The sequence below is a fragment of the Aythya fuligula genome, chromosome 1 (genome assembly GCF_009819795.1).
Source record: "Aythya fuligula isolate bAytFul2 chromosome 1, bAytFul2.pri, whole genome shotgun sequence".
Taxonomy (NCBI): domain Eukaryota; kingdom Metazoa; phylum Chordata; class Aves; order Anseriformes; family Anatidae; genus Aythya; species Aythya fuligula.
This window is the reverse complement of record NC_045559.1, coordinates 7681829-7705672: the sequence shown is the minus strand read 5'-3', so window position 1 is coordinate 7705672 and position 23844 is coordinate 7681829. Positions and strand designations below refer to the sequence as shown.

Below are 23844 nucleotides of genomic sequence, written 5' to 3'. Positions count from 1 at the left end.
TCTGTATTGTGGACTACAAAACTGAGCACTTTCGGTGGCCTACGCTCTTCACCCCAACCATCAAACTGATTTTGATGCCTCGTAGCATATAAAAATGTCACTTTCCGCCAACGAGCTGGATGTTCAGTGCCAATGCAACTGTGCTTCTTCATCAACAACCAACCTGTATTATCCTTTGAAACACTCTTCTTGGAGTGCTAGGAATTAATGTGAAGTTTAAGGCATTTTCTAACTAATTAAGTAAACTGATATATGCTGGGTACTTGACTTCATTCACCTGAGCCAACAGCAGCGCACCTTATAAAGGCAACTAGCTGACCTATGATACATAGCTCGCATCCAGTTATGGAGCAACATAATTCTGCCTGACCCGACCGACATTTACACCATTTGTAAGCAAGTTTTACAAGCGTTTTAATCCATGAGAATAAAGCCCTTTGATCATCGCCGGACCTTGGCTGGAACTTCACTCATAACCTAACTCGACTGCTCTTCAGTGTTTTGAAGCCAAGCAAAAGTTAGCATACATTACAAACAGATCAAGTCAACTTTAAGATAATCAAAAAAAAAAAAAAAAAGATTCAAGCAGCTGAAGAACTGTGTGTTTCTCAGCCTTTACATTCAAGAACATCTTACAAACATCTACAGCAAACGGGTAGCTCGTCCCTAGCCTAACTTCACTGAAGTTAACATTTCTGCAACAAGAAAAAATAGGCCTAGTCTCTTAAAAATCTGTCACTAGGTAAAAAAAGTCACAGTATGTAAAAACAATCAGAACCAACTGCTAATACAAATCAACTCCCAGGCTATTGCTGCACCTAACAGGTAACCATCTCCAGAATGCATCAGCTTTGCTAGACAATGGGCTGCTTTCCCTCTTCATTATCTCTTTCCAAACCAGATTTGTTTCAGCAATGACCTCCAGCTCTCCGCAGTAGGAACAGAACAGCGTCTGGTAACAGAACCGGTAACAGTGCGGTATTTACAAATCCTGTGCAGAACTGCAGATCCTCTCCGGAATCTCAACTGCGAGTCAGAACCTAACAAGTGGAAAAGTTCTACCTGTGAAACTTCTAAGTAACGTGACATCAGCTAAAACTGTTCGAGACCTGACCTTTCGTCTGGACTCTGCTAACACCGATGACTCATGTGGAGTTCAGCGGACGTTTTGCCGTCTGCATTCCTGGGAATGCTCATCAAGCCACGCTCCGACAGCCCTCCTTCATCGCGGGGCCAGAAGTGTTATTGCAAATCTCTCCAAGCCTTTCTTTTGTTCAACACCACCAACGGGAAAAAAAGCAAAGGAACTGTCCGCTATGATTCAGGACTCAAATTGGATGTCTCCAGACTTCTCAAGGTACAGAAAATATGCAACACGACTTCATCCCACTGAAATCAGCTCCTAAAAGGCCTACACTTTGTAAGCTCACACTCAATATTCAAATCAAGGTATATTTTAAAGAGTTTTCTTACCATACAGCTTTCTCCCTCCTACAGAACAGTGCTATAGAAATCAAACTTTAATCTCTGTTATCAGTTTCAGCCTGAAACATTAGATCTCTTTCTTTGGCCAATGCCATTTCAGTTACAAACAGAATGCCTTCTTTTCATTGTATTCGTTTACATTAGCTGTAAGAATAATATGTGTGTGAAAGAAGAGTCTTCTTAAAACACTTTTAGAAGAGAACGAAGTATTTGTGACGTTGTACACCCAAACTCAGTTGAGATAACCCCTGCAACACACAGCTCCACATTTACAGACTGTTCTGATCCTCTTTCTGGAGGGGCTGAGGCCATCCGCCGAGTCTGACGTCAGATCTATTGAACCTGCGGCACAGACAAACACAAATAGGGATGTTTGAAAAGAAAGACCAAAACCGTGCTAGGCAGGCAAATGGCTTCAAAAAGTCTCCTACCACCTCAGGTCTTAGAAGAATTGTGCGTGAAGCCATGCTGAGTTCTATTTACAACTACACGACACAACATATGTAGCAGCAGAATCCAAAGCTCAACAAACTCGAGCCCTTCACCCTGGTCAGCTAAAACTGCAACCTGCCTTCAGCATCAGCATCACACACACCACAAAAAGGGGGAGTTTTTAGAAGAGATTTAAGTAAGGTAATTTGTCAGTTCTGAAAGAGAGCGTTGACAAAAATGAGGTGCAGCCCTGGAGCATAAGCATACTTCTTTGGGAAGTAAATAGCTGGGCAAATGACACGTTTGTTATGGCTTAGTGGTTTGCAGGCAAACAGAGCTTGACACACACAACTCCACTGCCAGATAAACTAAAAATATTTACATTGTATTGGAGGGGAGAGTGGGAAGGAAGAACTCCCAAACGGAAAAAATCAACTGTCAAAGAGCTGGTAATAATTTACCAAGAATCTTGTTTCCTTAAGTCAGTAACAATCACTGTATCCAGCCCAGCAAAACAACAGTCAGTTTTTTTGGGCCTTCCTTCTTCCTAAACATCTGCAGCACAGGACCTACATCCACAGCTGACGTCTGCAGGCACCACAACAGTGACATGCCTCAGACCACTCAGCTGTTGTAACTGGCTTCTTGGCTGCCGCTAGCTGGTGCTTACAAGGAGTTTCCTCAAAAAGTACCTGAAATGCCAGTTTAAATAAAGAAAATAATTTTTTAAAGGTATCCAAACATATTTTTTTTCAGCCTGCAACGTTAGCCAGTGCCCCACACCTCCCCTGAGAACAGGTTTGAAATCTGCAGACCTTTCATCTGGTAGTCAAAAGTGAGCTCTTCTCCAGCCTTGATGGTTCTCGTGGAAAACAGTGCTATTCGAGGAAGACGCAGGTCGAGGTTGTCAATGAACACGTTGAAGACTTGGAGATTTGGATCACACTGTAAAGAAAAAAATAATGTGGTTTCTGGTAAACAAACAAACAAACAAACAAAACCAAACAAAACAGAAGTTTCACTGAAAAGAAGTGGAGGGAATGGCTCTTCTTTCAGTGACAGAGGTCTGAAATCAAGTTATCTTCCGAAATCAACAAATTCCAGTTTTGAAATAGCGTTAAAGGAGAACGTTCAGAGTAGAGCTCTTTCAAGAAGATAACCTTTACAAGGTACTGAGACTACAGGAATATCTAACAGCCTAGTTAAAAAAATGGCACCTTCAAAATATGGCAAGGAAAAAAGATGGCAAACAAAACAACCAATATTTGGGGTTAAGATTTACTTATTGAACCCACAAAAATAATTAAAGCTGAGAAGAGAAGAACAACCTAGCGTTTCAAGCCACATAAACCTAACTATAGAATAATGAGAGTAAAGGCTGATTTCAGGTCAGAAAAAAACAGAAATAACATTCTCAAACTACAGGTAAATTTTTATTTCTAATCGCTAGCCTGCTTGGCTTTTGAATTATCTGCTACAGGCAGGGAGGGGTGAACCTGTCAAATAAACTAGGCAGGAACTAGAAACCACTTTTTCAGTTTTCCTAGATTAAGTTTAAGCAGCCTCTAAGACAGTTTGTTAAACTGCACGCATGCTTTTCTGCTATTCAACGGTAAAATATTTCACGTTACAAAAGCAGAACTGAAGTTAGACTTCTAACTCTGCACTCAAGTGCAGGAATAATTTATTGCCACTTCCAAAAGCAAGCAATTGCAATTCTAAAACTCTTCATCCTCCTCCCTAACAAGCCTGCATGACACACAAATGATGTCATCAGCTCACTGACCTGAAGACGAGTTTACTTTATTTGTACAACAGTGAGTGCAGACCTCGTACACACCACATCGTTCACAAATACCTCATTCCTGAACTAGAACATGTAATTCTTTTACAGATGCAGCTCAGCCTTTGTGTTGTAGGTACTTGAATTGATAGCAAATAAAACACAACAGAAGTTTCCCATGGAAAATGTACTTTCAGGTTCTCTGGCAAATTTAGATTTGATACTAAGAATGGGAAAAGGTATCTACACAAGAGAAATGCCAAAGAAAATAGCAATTTTTTCTTCATCTACTAATATTTGAAGGGTGTTTGACACACCCTCCCCTGCCCTGCTACAAAATAATGCAGCAGCTCCGTCGTCTTTAACTCCTCACTGACTTGATCAAGTGTTTCTCCTGCGTTATGCCAGTTGGTTATTTGAAAACAAAACAAACCCTATTTTGGTAGTGCGGTGACTCCCCTGGAACTACCAGATGTCCACCTGATGCAGCCTCACATTCCCAGATTCGTGTAGGCAGCCTCACTCTGAGTACAGCTAAGTATGCCATTATATTTGTTATGTTCTATGTGTTGGAATAAAACACACTACATCAGAAAAACGGTGAACACGACAGTAAAATATTCGCAGTAGGCGAGCATTTCTGGCACAACTGGGGTGATTTTGTCCGCAGTTAGGATATGAAACGAGGCCTTACGCTGTGATTCACAAAGTGGGACACATTTCCATAGCGAGCCGCATCCACTGTAAATTCGTCTGAGTCATAGTCCAAATCAAACAAGTACGTATTGCCCTGGTTGTCATAGAGCTGGCCCCGTCTCTCTGCTTCCTCACTTGTAATCACCTAAAGAGAGAGAAAAAAGAAACCTGCATCATATTATTAACTATTACTGAATTAAAACACACATCACAATCAAGTCAGGAAAACTTTGCTTAGGAAAAACAGCACGTGTGCTGTCTGGTGTAGCTTGCCTGGTGCACTACTTCACCTCAGGAAAAAAAAAATCATCACTTGCATTAAGTGTCTTGATGAAGCCAAATAAACCACTGGAGTTTCTAGCCATCCAGTTCTTTCATTACACCCACAAAACCTTTTGTTAACTTCATGTAAAACTAAAATTATTTTCTCTCTCTAATTTGTATGGAAGCAGAACAGCAGTTACCAGTCTTTACAACTCTTCCTATGACTTCTGTCTGTAATGAAAGATGCTGTTGCCTCTGTGGAATTCCTGGTTTCATGGTACCTTAGGTCTCCTCACCACTTTGCAAAGCTGAATCTATGAAATTAAGCTTTAAAAACTTCACCTGCAGCCTGCTACTTTGAATGTATTCTGTTGTGCATAATCAGCAAAAAAATAATTATATATATATATATATCACAATTTGGCAGCAGGACAGATAAAAGTAGTAACAGAATTGGAAAAAAACACCTCAAATATTTCTGACAGACCAAATTTGAGAACTTATGCAGCAGTAGGGAATCACCCAATTCACATGAGAGGATAAATGTACTTTTTTTTGCTTTCAGCAACAGAATTCTGCACTCACAACAGTCTCCTGTCAGTTGACAAGGTTCTATTAAAAGGCTGCAGAGTTCACAGATTTGAGGCAAGAATAAATACAATGAAGACCACAAACATTTGTAAGTGGGGATAGAATTAATTCTTCTGAGTCATGTTATTAGCAAGGCGGATACGTGGCAGAAGCACACCAGAGTGGATCAGAGAGGCTGCCAGGAGCTACTGGTGTAAAAAGCCCTGAGACAGAGCTGCACCAGATAACACAAGGCAACGTAAGTCTGCACTTTGCAGCACTGAAGTTCTGCTTTGGAACAGCATGAGACAGATTATCCAGACAGAACAGAAAAGGGACCGAGCCTGGGTGGGGAGTGTGGTAACAAGTGTGCCTGGGGAACAGCAGAAACTACAATAAAGATAAGGGAAGAATGAGGAATGCGACTGCCAGGAAAGAAAAGGACTCATCTTTAGAAATACTGCTAGGGCACATATCTACAGGAATTCGGTAACGAGTATTCTCTTCACATTCAGCCTTGTACAATACTCTGGAATGGAGAATATATTGGACGAGGTAATTTCACTGCCAGCTTGAACATCTATTCAGTGTATTCCTCTGCCCAGAAGCAGAAAAACTTCTGTTATAGAGCAAAAGCCAAGAAGTGTTAAAACCAGGAGAAAGCTCATCAAGACTTCCTCCTTCACCATAAACAATCAATCCATATGAGATAAATACATACCTCTCCGACATACTCCATCACGAAACTGTTGGTTTTAATTTTCTGGAGGGTTTTCACTCCCCAGCCTCGTCCGTTGTTCGTTCGGAAGATGCAAAGCGAATACTGCGTGCCCTTCTGTACTATCCTATTAGGGCAGTCGGGCCCGCACCTACAAAATGAGTTGCATTCATAGATGGGCAAGCCAGGCTGGATTTTCAGCTTCTTTTTTTTATTATAAGCCAAAATAAAGCCAGCCTCCTTTGGACAGCACTTCTCAGCAGGGCAGTCTGAGCATTCACAGCCAGTCGTTATTCCATTGATTACATTTATTCCAGGAGCAGGTTTGTACTCGTTAATGTAGTAAAAGTCTAAAGGAGGACCTTCGAGATCCACAGTGTTTTCTACCAGAATCATTCCTCTATGATTCTTTTTCCTGTTGAGTTCTTCTTTCCATCTCTGCAGAGCTATTCTTTGCTTAGCCTTCCTTACAATGTAATCTGCGACCGCAGGTTTCAAGGCTTTAACGTGGTTTCTCACTTTCAGCGCTTTGCCTTCTTTCACTCGAGACAAGTATTCGTTCTTGTCACTAAGGAAGTTTTGAAGAAGCAACGGACACTTCAGATTTTTCTGAGGTTCCCAAGTATTCGAAGACTCTGGCCATCCTTTCCATTTCACAAGATAGTACTCTGTGCCCTTGAAATACAGAAACACACAGATTTAGCCACACGTCTGTTTACTGAAATGCAGAGTTCTGCAGTTAAGAAATGCCACACAGTACAGAAGGTCCTGATGGCCCCAAAACAATTAGAACTGGGGAGAAAGGGAAAAAGCAAGTTTGCTGTTGGCAAATTAACTTAGAGCACAACTTTGGATACTCCACGGGCAGTGGAAACTTGGAAACTCTGGGGCACAGAAATACACAGCTGAGAAGAACTGAGGTCACTAATCTTAAACCAGGAAGCTAGTTTCTTAAAGCAGTTACGCAAATTAAACTATCTAGTTGTGTGACTCATGCATAAGCAGAATATAATCATGTCACACACAGAACAAAAAAATAAAATCCTAAACTTCCCAAGCAGATGCCAAAAAAACACTATTTGCCCTGTATCAACCATGCTCCTAAAGAAGCAATCTGTTTAAAACACTTCATATTGTATTTACAGTCGAGAAGCACACGCTTTGCACAGATTTTACAAGGGCCAAATAACTGTAGTAAATGTAACAAAGCCAAATCCTGATACTGAATTCCACCGGCAAGAACAAGGCATAGGAATCCAGCAGCAGCACATGGCCCTAACTCTTCATCAGACAGACTACAACATTCGAGAGAAAAACAAAGTTAACCTGCAAATAAAGAAGCATCGTAAGACATACCGAGCTACAACCTAAAAGCATCAGGGTTTTGCTTCTAGATATGTAAAGGTGAAGCATTTTGTATTCCAAAATCTCTGTAATTTCAGGACAAAACTTCCGTCAACGTACTGAAAGAAGTAGCTACGCTGCTTTCTGTTTACAGTTCAAAGTTTAAACGATATTTCATGCGATGTAATCAACGGCTTTGCACTCGCAGCCTGTTTCTTTATATTAGGAGCAAAACTACCTTTGTCTCGCTTCCAAATTTCATCTGAAAGAGTGATCAGATCGGTCTGTGTTTCTCTTACCTCTTCTACCTTGTAGTCACACAAATATTCCACCTCATAACTCTTTAGACTCCTGTTGGTGATTCCAATGGATTTACATCTGAGATTTTCCTTCCTACATAATTCTTGGAGGGTTTCAAGTGAAGCTAGACATGGCACATACCAGGCTACAATAAGAAAATCGGTAGAGAATCCTATTTAATGTCTCGGCTGAGTTCAACCCGTTATGCACTCCACGTGCCTCAACCCGAAGTCCCCGCGGTACCACCTGCGCCAGCGGCCTCTCGCACGCCTTCGGCGTCTCTCCAGCTTTCACCCTAAGGCTCAAGGCAGAAGCACGGCGACGATTCCCTCCCTGAACCTCGGCTCGGCGTGCCTGGCCGTATACTTACAGGGAACCACCAACGCTCTGGAGGGCAGGCACTGCGGCAACGCGCTTCCAGGGGCGGAAAGCGCCTTAAGACCGAGGGAGAGCGTTGCCCTACGGTGAAAGCGTCCCGTAACCGAGCCGCAGCTCCGAGCCAGCTTCCCTTCTTCAACGGGACCTCCAAAGGGACCCCAAGAGCCCTGCAGCTTGTAGGGGACCCCAGCCCCTGTGACGGGACCGGGGTGACCGATGGAGTCCTGGCCCCGAGGCTCTTCCAGAAGGATCGCGGAGCTGGAGGGAGGCTGCTGGGGGCTGAAGGGGTAAAGGGGGGGAAGTTTGGGAAGGTGGTGAGGCGGTGAGGGGCTGAGGGGAGGAAGAGGAGGGTGAGGAGAAGGTGGAGGATGAAGAGGATGAGAAGAATGAGGAGGAAGAGGGGAGGGAATGGGGGCGGTTGCCTTTCCCCCAACCCCCCTACAGCAGCTCCAACCCCTCTCCCCTCACATTTACCTCAGGCACCCCCCCACAACACCGTGCTCACCCCTCCGGCCTCCAACCTCCCCCCCACACCTCTAAAAAAAACCCACCCCAACCCCAACCCCAACCCCAACCCACCCCCCACCGCACCACACCGCCGAGCCCGGGCTGCCAGGCTCCAGCTACGGGAAGAGGAAAGGGGGTGGGAGGGCTCGGCGGCGGTTCCCTCAGCCCCCTGAGCCTTCCTCCTCCTCCTCCTCAGCTCTCGGCGAGGCGGGGGGGAAGCGAGGGGCTCGGTGCCCGGCGGCCTCACCTCCTGGCCAGCCCTCCATCTTGGAGGGGGCCGCAGGCGCCAGGCGCGGGTCGGGGCCCGCCATGCTCCGCCTTCCCCCCCCCCCCCCCCCCCCCGCAGCACGGGGCGGGGCCATGGCGGCGCCTCAGAGGCGGCCCCGTTCTTCCACCTCCACCCCCGTCACGGTTAGGGAGGGTTTTTTTTGGGGGTGTAAACGGAGAAAGGAGAGGGTTAGGGGGCGGGGGTGAGGGCAAGGCGGCGAGGTTCTCTAACTACATTAAAAAAATAAAAATAAAGCGTTTTTCACCTTACTTTAACGTACACTTTCCTCCCCCCCCCCCAACACTTCTCTCCCCCACACACCGACTCCTCCACAGAAACAAACCTACAAAATTAACAGCTATAAGGAAAATTAACCCCCATCAAATAAGTATAGCAAGACTTCAGCTCCCCCCCCCAAAAATACTAAAACTCTTACATCAAGTTTTAAACCTGAACCGTATATTAAAGCAGCTTTAACGGATCTTACATAGTTTTAAAGCTAAACCGTATGTAAAAGCGGCTTTTACAGACCCCATCTTTCTTATCGTATGCCAGGTGGAGGAAGGCCCAGGCTCCTCTTTGTTCACTTTCAGCATCCACTCGTGGGGCAGGGGGAACTGGAGGCCCCAGGAAGGCTGCCCTGAGGCCCCGAGCTGGTTCTCTGCTGGATACTGACCTCCGAAGTCAAAGGGGAATATTTCAGGCACTTGGAACCAAAAATATACCCTCTCACCACAATACACTTCCTAAAAACAAGGTCTGCTGTTCAAGTCAGCCCCAAACCTCAGCAGTTTGTACTATTGAGCACAAAATACACACCCCAAAGATGCCCAGCCACTAGCTAGCACTCCAGTCTCTTCTCAAGGACTTACTCCAATCTGATGTTAATATGCAACAGTATGGGGCTAAGGGACTCCACTGCCCACACTAAGTAAGGGTTTGGGTTTTCCAAGACCCCTTTTAAAAGCTTCCAGACAGGAACTGATGAACTATTTATTCACTTACCTTCAGGACACCAAGGAGCTAGTGCTAGGTGAGGTAAAATTTTCTGAGTGTTACAAGTTCAAATCAAATGCTTAGTCTGGTAAGCCAGAATTATGTTTGAAATGCAGTAAGATTTATATCTATATGGGATTTTATAAGGTAGAAAGAATATGAAAATGCATGTCCTGCAACAGGTAACTGAGGAGCTCAAGACACTTGGGCAAGCTGTAGGAAAGCAGTAGTTGAATCCAAGTCTCTTCGAATCCAGATTGGCATCCCTCTCTCTAGTTTTGGTTTATGCCTTTGAGGTACTACTGGGTTACTCTGAATATCTGACAAAATTATATCTGGCCCTACCTAAGGGCTGAACTGGTGCTTTTCTCAACTGTATGCAAGACCAAGACCCTCAAATCCTGTAACTACAGCTGCCTGTTCCACTTTCTATTACTTTCCTCCCTACCTAGATCTAGAAACAAAAACAAACAAACAAAAAAACCAGAATGTCAGATTATAGCCAAACAAATATATACCGATATATACCGATATACAGATTCAAACAGTGCCACAGTATGGAGAATACCAGCATCTGTATAAATTTTTTTATTTATTAATAAACACATAAATAAGCACATATAACCCTCACATGTGTTTTTCAGGTAACATCACAAAACCATCTTACAGTAACGCCACAAAAAAAAAAATATCCTGCCCAAGATGCCAGCTCAAAAGGGCATCACCTCCTTGGTTTTGGGCAATATTGAAACCACGCAGGTTAAGTATAGTTTGTACAGTTATTTGGGAGTGGATTTTCACGTATCTAGCTCTGGCTGGTTCAGTGCTATGCTGGTTGAAGCCACAGGTATACTGTTTGAATGGGTACAGGACCTGATTAGTCCTCAGACTACATAATATGTTGCTGCTAAACCAAAAACCTGAGATATGCTCTTTGAAATTTTTATTAAAAGGTGCTGATAAATTCAATGCTCTGTTTTCTTCCTATTTAGATTAACATTTTGCACCACATCTTCCACTCCAAACAGACTTGGTGGAAAATTAATGTTTTACTTCAGTTTATTACAATTCCCTATGAATCATTAAAGACACCTCAGAGTCACCACTTTGGTGGACAAGCCAAGGAGAGACAAAATCAACTCAGGGTAACGTTGCCTTTCAAATGAGGCTATGAAGCCACTTCAACAGTGATGACTTCACACTTTCCAGTGTCTTGATCTGTGCAGGTAACATGTAAGGATCCATCCCTAGGGAGAAAAAAAAAATAAAATAAAAAAAAAAAAAAATAAAAAAAAAGGTATATTTAGGACCATCTCATTTAGTATGTTATTACATGTTCTATAGAGAACAAATAGTAGTCTTCATGCAGAACAGTGGAAGCCAAATAAGCATCAAAATATCCATAGAATAACATATTTATGAAATTACTGTGTTCAGTACTTAGATACTTCTTGTTCTTCATTAAAGCATGCATCTTCTCCACATATGATGGAACAGACTCAGGAACATGTTTATGTTATTAGTGTAACTAAGTTAATTTAATGCAGGATCAGAAATACAATATGTAGTAATATTCAAAATAATTACATTAAGAACTCAGCCTAATGGTAACCAACAGATAAGTGCATCTTCTCAAATCACAAGAACTCTTATAGAGTACTGCTTTTTAAATACCAAGGATCTTCTTAAAGAGAAAACCCTTCACTTTAAAGAAAGATAACACTGAATCCTAGTTCACCTATGCATTCAAGTCACACTTCAGATTCAGACAGAAATAGGAAGCATTCTAGTGAACTTTCACTGCTCTGTGCATTACCAAAACCCTTAAAATAATGAAGCTTTCTGTGCCTCACAGTTGCATGTAAATAGCCGAAAAGATTTTTCTCACTAATGCTAAGAGCAAATTTCTGCATGGCTACGGAGGTATTTAAAGTTCAGTTTATTAATACAGAATTAATAAACCTGATAGTTAACTTAAGAAAATAAAAGTATTTTGTATTCAAATAGCATGTAGGGATTTAGTTTCTCAGCAACATCTAGACAACTTTCTCATTAGTTTGAAAAGCAGTAAGAATTCCAGTACAGTCCTCAGAAGACAAACATCTTCTGACTACTTGGAACTCCACCGTTATCTTTGTAAACTACTTCGACTATTTCACATAAACCAAAGTAGTCAACCATTAAGACCAAGGGAAGTCTGAGAAATCACTTCTAAGTCAGTTCCATCCCACCTCTCCTACCACAACCATATGACACTTTGTATTTTCCCTGTAAAAAACAGGTAGTTCTGTAAAAAGTAGATTTATAAAACCTGATTTCCTATGGCATTGTTTTTCATGCTTAACAACCCTGACTCTAAAATGAAAAGGCCACAGGTCTTTTTCATAAATGCAGTATTATAAGTCCTTCAGGGACTCATTAGTATTCATCAGCAACTAATAAAAGGATGATTTAACTTTAGTTATTCACAAGTGTGTGCATTCTGCAGGACTACCTGCTGCTCTCAAGCATGGTTAAACTGATCAGCAGCTCTCAAGCTGCTAGAAGCCATCTATACAACCGTGTTAGGTTTTATTTCCATAGCAATCAAAGAACGCAAGCACGGAAAGTGCTGCCTTAAAAAAACAAACAAAAAAAACCCCACACATTCCTCACATTCTTACAGAATTTGCCCCAGCTAGGGCAGAGCCCAGTAAGCAAGGAAATGCTGAAATTTCTTAACACAAAACTAAACTTTCTCTAACAAGTGTGAAGCAGCAAGTTAAATGTCAGAACAAGAAATATGGTAAGTACCTTTTCATAGTGAGAACAGTTAATATGTCATGTAGGCCATCCTCCTTTTTATCTAAATCCTGGAGTACAATCTGTTTAACAGAGAAAAATTTTACAATCTTTTTTTTTTTTTTTTTTTAAAATCCTTACACAGCAGTCTAATGAAAAAAGTGATATGCATAATAATTAGTACATGCACTAGCAACACTGTTACCTCGAGCAATTTTATTTCTGAAGTGCTGGTGATCTGTGTACTACTGGAACACCTGGTTATGGGCTCTTGTCCCAGATGAGCTGCACCACAGCAGTGCCAATACATCAAAGTCAAACAAGTATTTAGAAACTCAGGAGGGAAATTTCTTTAAAGATGCTTCAGTAATTCATAACACATTTGTAGAATAACATTTAAGGACAATTTTTAGACAGATGCATTCAGTTCTGATTTTTTTTTTTTTAACATAAGGTTCTGGTAAGTGTGGTTGGTTCTTTTTTTTTTTTTTTCCCAGATTCACTTAATTTCCAAGTAGTTCACATTAAATCTTGCACATGCAGACACTCACCTGTGCAAATTTGTTTTCTTCATTCATAGGACCTTTTCCTAATGACTCATACAGCTCAAGGCACACAGAAGACGTGTTTCCAGGAGCATGCAGGGTATGCTGCCTTCGAGCTGGTAGCGGTGTCCCTGATGGAAATAGCACTGTGAATTTGTCAGCCCCTGACTCGTCTACTCCCTTTAAAAAGAAAGAACAAATTCACGCCTTTCTAAGTACTTCAGTGAGCTAGATGCTTTGTAACAGTGCTCCATGAGCAAAGAAATCCAAGATTCACTCCTTCTGCTGTATTTACCATAATAGCAATTCAAGAAAAATCCCTGAAGTTTCCCTAAGTGAAAAAAATCCAGCAGTGACGAGGAAATGGCAATTAAGGAAATAACAAAGATGCAATCCATCCCCCCTTTGAGTCAATAGGAGTTTCTCCAACGATTTGGATAAATCTAAATGGCCACTTAAAGCTAATTAGCGTATTAAAACAATACTATTTCTTTAATATCAAAGCCTAAGTGGTTCTACATATTCATTATAGCATTTTCAAAGGCTAAACAGATTTTTAGCCTTACCTTATAAAGAATATCTTTGGCAGAACACTCAATAAGGAATGCATCTTCTTCTAATGATGGATTCTCTTTCCCTAGCAGAATCCCTGCCTCTATTGCTGCACCAATAGGAATAACTTCATCGGGAGGAATTGAACTCAGGAGTTCCACGTTTGGGAAAATGTCTTTGATCAGTTGCTGTAGCTTTGGGATTCTAGCAGACCCACCACACAGAACCACCTGGAAAACAAGACAATGATTTCAAACCTCGCTTCAGAAGATAAGAAAAGGCTACAACTTGCAAAATGGAAGTGTAAACCCCTCTGGGATATTTTAGCACCTGTAGGTGTAAGTCACCTAGTCCAACCTCCTGCTCAGAACACATGCAGTTACAACAGGCAGCTCTAAAAATACAACTTCCAAAACCTCTGCCAGCCCTTTTTTCAGTGTTTGATAACCCTCACACTAAAAATTCTTCTCCTTGTTCCTAATGTTAAAACTAGATCTTAAAACTAAGCTAATTCACACTTTTCTTAGCTTAAAGCATAGCTTAAGAGTTGTAGAATTAGGTTCTTTTTAATATATTTAAAATGTAAAACAAAACCCACACCATTAAGGCCTGAGCAGACAACAACTTTAAAAATATTTCCACCAGAAAACAGAAGACACTCATTTATCAGTGGCTTAGAATGCCTTATTATCCTACAACTGTAATTCGGATGTGACACAGCTTTGGTGGTAACACTAATGAGGAGTCTGAAATGCATCCAGTATCATTACAAGTGCCAGTTAACCTTTGCTGCAGAATTCATGCACCAATTCCACAAGCAGTACGTACAGCGGTATTTACCACAGACTGGTGCGCAGGAATTTAGATGAAGTCACTTTTGTACCAAACAGAAAGAGACATTTGAAGCAACCAGTTATATTTACTACTTTAATCACCATTTTTGGCTTTAAAATTTGGCATCTAATGTGTTCCTAAATTTAAGCTAACAAGGAGGAATGAAGGGAGGAGGAACACAGACACCAAGCAGACAATAAGTATCTTGTTCAGCTTGTAAGACCGAGCTGAAACTCAGGAATTCTTCAAGCGTCAGCCAACGCAATCCAAAACTCAGTGAGGGCAAACAAACTTCTGAATATTAAAGAAAGTACTCCTCAGCTCTACCAAAAGTTACACTAACACACCAAATGGGACAAATCCTCTACCATTTCCTCAATATACATCAGTAAATGCCATCATTGACTAATTTTACCTTAGTCCAAATAACCTCCAAAGACCTTGATTCTACATACGCTGTTGCATTTGAGCCAAAAATGCTTAAACACATTCAGAAATAATCGCAGTCCAAGGAAAACAACCCCCCAAATGTTCTTGTAGAGCTATAAAGCATTGCACAGACAAGTGATTTCTATTATTACCTTATTAATATCATCGGCTGTAAATCCAACTTGCTGCAAGAGCTTTTTAATTGCTTCTACACACTTAGTAAAAAGTGAGGAACAGATAAGTTCAAACCTGGCCCTAAAGGGGGGGAAAAAAAAAAAGTCATCCATTAAACAAATCCAGAACAGAAGAACAATCATTTTTAGAACATACTTTGCTTCTCTAACTATACCTCATATTGAGATTTTTTTTAAGCAGTCAAGAAAATTTATTTCCCAACCATTAATCTCAAGTAAGTGATTTATGTTGTGCAAGTATCTCTGCTATTGATTGCATCACTACCATGGAATGCAATTTTTCTTAGTGCATTCTTGGGAAAAACACAAAGTTTTCACATCTGAGTCAAAACAATAAAGAAGCAAAAAGTCCCTCATCTTTAGAACAGACACATCAAAACACACCTCTTGAAGTTTCAGAGGCAAGTCAAGCTGCTTCCTGATTTACACGGAGGAATAGTTACTTAACCAAATCAAAAGAAAATGTGCTTGCTTCAGGCTCTTTCAAGCCTGAAGACAAAAGTTACTCTGCACAACTGCAGTAAGTCAAATTCCCTATCTCAGCTGAACCAAACAAGCTCCACAGTAGAGCTTCTCACGCTTCCAGGCATACTGTGCCTTACTTCACCAGATCCAACTGCAGCAACAGCACAAAACAATTTTATTTTGCTAAATTCTACTGGTGACAGGAAGAACAAATGAAGTTTAATTAAACACTTCAAAAAGAGTTAATCCTGAGAGAGAAAAGAGACTTAAGAGTAGGACACAGCACTATAAACAAAAAGACAAAAAACATTTTTCCACTCCACCTGTCAAAGACAGATACTAAGATATCCCTGACTATCACTTTGGAGCTCACTTGGATGAGAGAGCCCCAAACCCTCTTTTGTAAGAAAAAATGCAGCAACAACAACAATAATGGGAGGCACAGGAGAAAGCACCTTGATTAATTACAGGGCTTATTTCCCTTTCATCAACTAGACTCTAAAGATGGGGTCTCTGTGGACCTTTTCAGAGTGTCTCTCTTAACCATTTACAAGAACACCTTTAGTGTTCCTCTCAACTACCTACAGATCATGCATTAACGGAAATAACATGAAAGAAAGCTCAAAAAAGCAAGTTGGCCTTCCGGCATCACCAAAAATCAAAGCTTATTAAAATCCTAAACACAAACTAAAAATACTTAAAGCTTACTTCTATGTAACATGAGTAGCCTCAAGATTTGTTTTACCTGGACACATTACAATCAAAATCCAATCCGTCATACAGTGAATCTACAAAACAGTTTGCACTTCCCAAGGTTGATAACGAGTGCTTTGCAACGTCAGCGCTGTTCATTAGCTTCATCATAGCCCTGGGATTTCCTCTAATATCATGCTTACAAGACCTACATTAAAAAAAAAAAAAAAAAGTCTATTTAGAAAGGCAGGCATTTGAGCATAAACTCATTTTTTTCTTTAAGAAAGTGTTTAAGATATTAACATTTTTCTGTAGACGTTTTAATGTTACCTACAATGACACTATGGAAAGTTGACAGAGAGTAAGAGCACGTGTTTCAATTTCAACTAAAGAACACTGAGTAGAGGCACTGCTGGGAACTCAAGTATTAATGTTTATCATACAGATTTAAGTCTTTCTGAACTGGTTTTTGGCTGAACGGATCCTGGAAGTGACTGGAAGAAACAGCAAGAACAGGCCTAAGAGTTAAACAATTTCAATCATATTACTGTAAGAAACAGAACACTGAACACTAGACACGTTGAAAGAGTCTATTTCATCCGAAGTCTCCTTCTGTGATAGCATGCAGTTGACCATGACAGGGAAAAAAAGAGCTAGATCTAACGCTAGTACATTTGAGTGCAGTTTTGTTTGTTGTAGGACAGGACACACAGGCTCCAGCCTGATGAAGCCGGCCAGTCCATGGTCCTTCATGTCAACAAGAAAAAACAAAACCCACAGAAGTGAATTCCCCTCCCTCCAAACACAACCACATCTGTGACTGAAACAATATAATCATGCCTACATCACTTAAAACAGTTCATAGCTGAGCCCTCACAGCTCACCCCAACCCAACCATTTCCCCAACTCCCCCAGTAGCTGACTGTTCCTTTTGTATCTTTATCTGAGTCGTTTTGCTCAGACAGCCCACCAGCTCCGCCAAACTAGCATCAATTTAAAGACATTGAGATGTAGAGCTGAGTGAGATGGTTTAGTGGAGGACCGGTTAGCGTTAGGTCAGAGGTTGGACTCGGTGATCCTGGAGGTCTCTTCCAACCTAGACGATTCTGTGATTCTGTGAATTCTTTTCTATAAGCAAGCATCACATGTGATGTTCTTGTCCCAACAACATGCTTGGAATTCAGAACCTACCTCTGGAACTCAGATGCTAAGTGTTGTGCTAGAGCTTCTGTGAAGCACACTCCACCAATGCTATCGTCTGTGTTAGTAGCCAGCACGCGGTATATTCCACTGTTTACTTCTATCACCGTGATAGAAAGCGACGTGCCACCAAGCTTATAGACCAACACATTGCTGCCACAGGAAAAAAAAAAGAAAGCAGTATTAACAAGTCATCTAAAATTACGCTTCCTTTGACACACTTTCTAAGATGACCGTCACCAAATAATATATTGCAGGGTTTTATCAGTTTGGTCCAGTGAATTTGATTTGAGCAGTTTGGATTTAGCACGTCTTGTTATCACTGACTAGTGACCACATTCCCTAAAGAAAAGTCACTATCATACAGCCAGAGTTAGCCCACGTTTATCCCATAACATAACCTAAAATGTAACGCTGAGTCCTCAGTTGTGGGCCCCAATTATATGAGAAGGGTCAAAAAAAAAAATGATACCAACAAGAGGAAGAAAAGACATCTGTTCTCACTAGCAGCAGTCTCAGCTATTTTGAAAACCTTGTGACTTATCTGAGTACTCATGAGGGAAACTGACTGCACCTCCTAGGCAGGACCTTTAGTTCTTCAAGCATATGTAAAACAACCCCATCTCCCACAATTAAAAACTAGCTACACCTAAGTCTGCTTAAGACACTTACATTTTTCCCCGAGCCAATCAGCTCATTAAAAAGCAAGACACAAACTGGGGACAAATCTTTAAGACAATTTCTTACAAAATAGAATAAAGGAGTTAATTAAAAGTCACAGATTTGTAACTTGTGAATTTCCGTTGGCTCTGAGAGAAAGAGAAAAGCAGGCTTCAAATCATTAGTTTTGTATTGGCTGTTAGGGGAACACATCATTCCCTCATTTATGATTTCTCTGTGTAGAATGTGCTGTGCTAAACCTCACGCAGATTTAAACTACAGCAGCTTAAATTTAAGGAGTAAGATCTTAGGATTTTACCTTTTCCCAGTGGGTGAATCTTGGCCAATTCCGTAGGCCAGGAGAGCTGCAGATGGTTCGTGGATTAATCTCATAACATTAAATCCAGCAGCTGCAGCTGCTTCCCTGTGATAAGGCATAACAGCATTGAGTTTTACTTTAGTGATTTCACTGTAGTTATTAAGACTTCATCAGAACTAGATATGACATCAACTCAGCACTTGGTTACAGCATGCTATTAACAAAGAGAGGTGACTGGGAAAAAAAAAACTTAATGAAGTTCAGTTGCAACTGCTTTCTTCAGGGAGTTGGATCTGGTGTGTGCTTATGTCAAGGAAAACACTGATGCATCAGACATGCATACCCCATAAAAACAGCAGAAGAAAATCAAGATTAAAAAGCCACCCTCAAGCAAGCTTGTACCCAAGCTTGTACACGTCTTCCTTCATCTGTGGCATTGAGTGTCCTCAGTACATTATTTCACCAGATGTCAAATTGATTTGATTCCAAATCAAGTTACCACAGCTCACTTTTAACTTTACATGTTTTCTTGGCACTCAGTGGCCCTGAAACTGCCCCAATAGTTTCCTCCATCCTGAAGTCATTTTGAAACTCGGATGCCAAAGCAGTAGAAAGTTTTATTACGCATACCGCAGATACCCAGAGCGAGCGTTTCATGACTAACTTTGAGTGTATTTTAAGTTCTTCATGACAGTTCAACATAATGTCTTCTATATACTGAAAGTAGAGAGAAATGCTGCTATTTATGCACAGCTTTGACTTCTGTTGTGGCAAAAGTCTACTTATGCTTTCACAGAACTGAAGTTCTCCAGCTGCACTTCCAAGCAGAACAGTGGTGTGTATTCAGTACCTGCTCTCTAATAAATAGTCCTTGATAAAATCAGGTAGCACCATTTAGTTTGGTGAGATGCAGAGGGAAATTATGGAGGGCTGAAAAATCATTTGCATTTCAAAGGGGACACTGACGAGGCAGTAGAAATACCACATCTGAGATGACACTACAGCCACGATGACAGCAAAGTCCAGCAGAACTCCCGTTGCTCACCTGCCAGGAGGTCTGCTTTAGGCACAGTAAACAACAGAAAAATCTGAATCCTCTTACCCAAGGGCATTTTTCTGATTCTCTCCAAAATCAAACGGGACAGTGATAACAACGTCATTTACATCCGACCCAATTGCAGACTGAGCAGTTTCTGTCATAAACACAGGCAAAACATGTTGATTAAAAGCAAAGTACCAACAGACCACATCTTGAAAATGTGAGGATAAGCTTAGAAATATTATTATTAAATGCTTTTACTCATTAAGTACCTTTCATTTTACTGAAAATTAGCTTTGCCACATCTTCTGGGTTAATAAGCTTATTATCTATCTCATACTGAAGTTTCCCATTCTTCTCAACTACCTGTAAGCAAAGACAACACACCCTTGTTAGAAGCATAATTTGAACATTAGTGTTTATTAATAACCTATTTAGTTTCTGTTCAAAGTAATAAAAAAAGGGAGAAGGTTGTAGATATTTTCTGTTGTATCTAGAATAGTTTGGATTCTGTGACAAGAAAGCATTCCCAAAATGCTGTTAAAGAGCACAAGGAAACCTTGTACTATCCAACATGACAGTGATGTTCGTAGAGACTTAGAAGCTCCCGACTTCCTTCTGCTATTAAAAAGCTCTCTGTAGTACAACAGCTCAACTACTTGCTGCTTCTACAATATTTTTAAAAGAATTGTCTTTTATGAATGGCCAAGAGATGTATGTATTTTTTTCTGCTGGACTACATTATGGCAGCAGATGTCCAAACAAGGAGTTCTCTACTTTCTAAAGAGAGAAAGAAACACGTTCTAGAGGAACACATTCCATACAACAGCAAACAAACTTCATATTGGGAGAGCCGATCGCTGCAGAACACAACCAGCGTGGCACAAACTGCAAAGTAGCACGGTATAAAATGAAAAGTTATTCTGATAAAAACGAAACAGAATAGCTCATACTCACCGAACATTTGCTTTCTGCAATGTATTTCTGTGCTTGGGGGTCACCAGAGCTGTGAAGACAAAAACAGAACAGCAAGATAAACCATATGCTCCGGGGTAACTGCAGAAATTCATCTTGGTGATGTTGACAGTACGTGAAGAAGCTACACTCCAGGCAAGATTCCTCTTTTCACTCTACGGATACATCTACGTGGAAGAAAAGATCACAACGTAATGGTTTTGCTGCTATCTGTCAAGCACCATTCCCCATGCTAACAATAGCAGAAACACCTGCTAGCTGGTGGAAAGTGACAAAAAAAAGAACCCATCACGTTTGTTTGTAACCCACCACCCCCAACATTCAGTTATAAAAGACTCTGGTGGCATTTCACAGAATCACAGAATTTCCTAGGTTGGAAGAGACCTCAAGGTCATCGAGTCCAACCTCCAACCTAACGCTAACAGCCCTCCACTAAACCATATCCCTAAGCTCTACATCTAAACGTCTTTTGAAGACTTCCAGGGATGGTGACTCCACCACTTCCCTGGGCAGCCTGTTCCAGTGCCATACAACAGCAAACAATTTCTATTGTCTTGACTGAGATAAGGTGACAGCAATAAGCTGCCTGTCCTCTATTTGTGACAAAAAATGAAGTATCTGCCAAGCACTAAGAGATGCAGAGTGGACACGTTCTCTTCCACTTGCTTCAGTGGAAGAGCTGGAACACGCAGCCACGTTATCACTAAAATGTTTTGTGGCATCTCCAGCGCCAGACCTAAACCTAAATAAATTCAGGCCTAGAATTCTTTGCATCTCTCCACTTTAAAATTAAATATTGGATAAGGAGTTTCAATGATTCAATCAATGTTTAAGACCAGGGGAACCACGCTGTTAGCACCAGATTCATTTTACTGCTACTGCTTGACAGTACAGTGCCTTGGACATCAGCGCCTTGGACACTGAGCAGCTTTCATGGGGAGAACTGCGCTTCTCAGTTTCCCTTCCCCTCCTATGTGCTTACCTTCGCCCCAGAATCTGCTTTACTTTCACTACAGTGCTGGACACGTTCCTTATCCTGCTCTGCTTCGCCGCCAAGCCGACCACCTGAACAACAAAGAGGCGCTCGGTGAGCCCCACGCGGAGCGGCTCCCCCGGGGCACCACCCTGCGGGCCCCCCTCACCTCCTCGCTCTCCGTGAACGCCACCACGGCAGGAGTCACCCGGTCCCCCGCGTCGTTGGCCACCACGTCTGCGCGGCCATCCTGCGGGGACAGATGTCTGTCAGCGTCACCCCGGCACCACCTCCTCCTCCTCCTACCACCTCCCCTACTACTACTACCACCTCCTCCTCCTCCACTGCCGCCTCCTCCTCCACCACCTCCTCTACTATTATCTCCTCCTTCTATTACTACTTCCTCCTCCTCATCCCACTACCTCCTCCACCACCTCTACCACTACTACCATCTCCTTCTATCACAACTACACCCTCCTCCACCATCTGCTCCACTACTACCATCTCCTCTTTTTATCACTACTACCTCGTTCTCCCACCACCTCCTCCTCCTTAATCTCCACTTCCTCCTCCTCCTCCACCTCCTCTACTACTACTATCATCTCCTCCTTTTACTACCACCACCTCCTCCACATGCTACATCCTATACTACTACTTCCACCTCCTCTTCCTCCCACCACCTCCTCTACTACTACCACCATTACCTCCTCCTTCACCTCCTCACACCTCTTCTACTACTACTTCCTCCTTCTACTACCACTACTATCCCCTCTACCACCTCCTCTACTATCAGTCTCATCCCCCACCTCCTCTGCTACTACCACCACCGCCTTCTCCTACCACTACCTCTTACTCCCCCACCCTCTCTGCTACTACCACCATCTCCTCCTTTTACTATTCCTACCTCCTCCTCCACCCACCTCCTCCATCTCCACTTCCTCCTCCTCCTCCACCTCCTCCCAGCACCTCCTTCTCCTCCTACCTCCTCTACCATTACCTCCTCCTCCCACTACTACCTCCTCCACCTCCTCTTCCCACCTCCTCTACTACTACCTCCTCCACCCACCTCCTCCTTCTACTACCACTACTACTTCCTCCTCCACCTCCTCCCTCCACCTCCTTTACTACTACCTCCTCCTTCTATCACTACTACCTCCTCCTCCTCCTCTACCTCCTCCTCCTCCTCCACTACTACTACTAGTAGTACTACTACTACCACCTCCTCTACTACTACTACCACCTCCTCTACTACTACTACTACTACTACTACTACTACCACCACCACCACCTCCTCCTTCTACTACTACTACTACTACTACTACTACTACTACTTCTCCTCGCCCTCCCCCCCCTCCGCCCCGCACCTTGTACACGGCGGCACAGGCCGAGGACGCCCCCAGGTGCACGCCGATGGCCGCCATCAGCCCCTTCCTGCTCGCCGCCGCCCCACAATGCCCCGCGCTCCCGCCGCCAGCCAATCCCGCCCCGCGTCTCTCCGCGCGCACCAATCAGCGTCCGCCTCTCATACACGGCTCGCGGCTCCACCCCCTCCTCTCCCCCGCGTTCTCGCAGCGTCGGAGTGACCAATCAGAAAAATCGGAGGGGGGGGGGTGCGCGTCATCGCGCATGGCAACGCGGCAGATTTTGTGCGTGAGGGGGGGGGTGGGGGGTGGGAGGGGTGAGGGGAGCTCGTCAGTGCCGGGCTTGAGTTTATTTAACCCCAAAATAAAGATTAATGCAAAGAAAGGCGCAGGAAGCTATTCCCTGTGTGTACAGGCCGGGGGCGGGCGGGGTGTGTGTGTATTTTATGCCGTTGGCTTCTCTCAGTGTGTAATTGCAGGCAGTGAAGCACACGAGGCAGTATAAATATATACATTTTTTACCCAAATATCGTTAATGAGGCGGCAGGGCTGAAGGGCTGCCTCTGCGTGACCTAACCAGCTGTGACCAACATCTGAGCGTAAATCACACCACGTGGAAACGTTACGCTGCCATGGAGAAGCCCATCTGTGTTAAAACTGAAAAAAAAAAAAAGTAAAATAAAAACCAACAAAATGATGTCTAATGAGTGTGCTTTTTAACCCAGCTCGCAGGCTGGGGGACTTGAACATGGGTCAGAGCCCAACTCCTGCCACCATGCCAAAAGCTGCTCAGGCTCTGGACTGGGAGGGGGAGCAGGATGAATGAGGTGGAATAGGGAGAAAAGGGAGAAAAGGGTGTACGGGGTTATAGGATCACAGCCCCTGTGCCTGGTGCTGGGGTCAGATTGAGTGTCTGTATCTTCCCCGACCTGGTGTGTGTGGGCAGTTTGGGTGATTATCCAGTGCTGTGTCCAGTTCTGGGCTCCCTGGCACAAAAAAGACAGGGAGCTCCTGGGAAGAGTCCAGCGGAGGGCCACAAAGATGATACGGGGCCAGGAGCACCTCCCCTGTGAGGAAAGGCTG

At 42.7% G+C, this 23844-nt stretch overlaps 2 protein-coding genes across 3 annotated transcripts; both read right to left on the bottom strand.

Annotated features, from left to right (window-relative positions):
* Nucleotides 1-618: 618 nt before the first annotated feature.
* SUV39H2 (suppressor of variegation 3-9 homolog 2) lies at nucleotides 619-8780 on the bottom strand. The gene is made up of 6 exons (XM_032208130.1): nucleotides 8725-8780; nucleotides 7592-7737; nucleotides 5952-6623; nucleotides 4395-4541; nucleotides 2733-2862; nucleotides 619-1827 (listed from the first exon to the last, which is right to left on the bottom strand). Exons 1-6 carry the CDS (start codon nucleotides 8741-8743, stop codon nucleotides 1718-1720), a joined length of 1224 nt encoding a protein of 407 aa, XP_032064021.1. The 5' UTR covers nucleotides 8744-8780; the 3' UTR covers nucleotides 619-1717.
* A 1519-nt stretch (nucleotides 8781-10299) lies between these two features.
* HSPA14 (heat shock protein family A (Hsp70) member 14) lies at nucleotides 10300-22822 on the bottom strand. Of its 2 annotated transcripts, XM_032207985.1 has the most exons (14): nucleotides 22765-22822; nucleotides 21570-21650; nucleotides 21410-21492; nucleotides 20410-20458; nucleotides 19725-19818; nucleotides 19516-19606; nucleotides 18414-18518; nucleotides 17426-17587; nucleotides 16287-16442; nucleotides 15035-15137; nucleotides 13634-13849; nucleotides 13074-13247; nucleotides 12535-12605; nucleotides 10300-10988 (listed from the first exon to the last, which is right to left on the bottom strand). In XM_032207985.1, the coding sequence occupies exons 1-14, from the start codon at nucleotides 22819-22821 to the stop codon at nucleotides 10910-10912; spliced, it is 1521 nt and encodes a 506-aa protein (XP_032063876.1). In that variant the 5' UTR covers nucleotide 22822; the 3' UTR covers nucleotides 10300-10909. The 2 variants fall into 2 exon arrangements, with proteins under 2 accessions (XP_032063876.1, XP_032063877.1); XM_032207986.1 differs by lacking the exon at nucleotides 10300-10988 and having other exon boundaries at nucleotides 12545-12605; nucleotides 13074-13198.
* Nucleotides 22823-23844: the final 1022 nt, after the last annotated feature.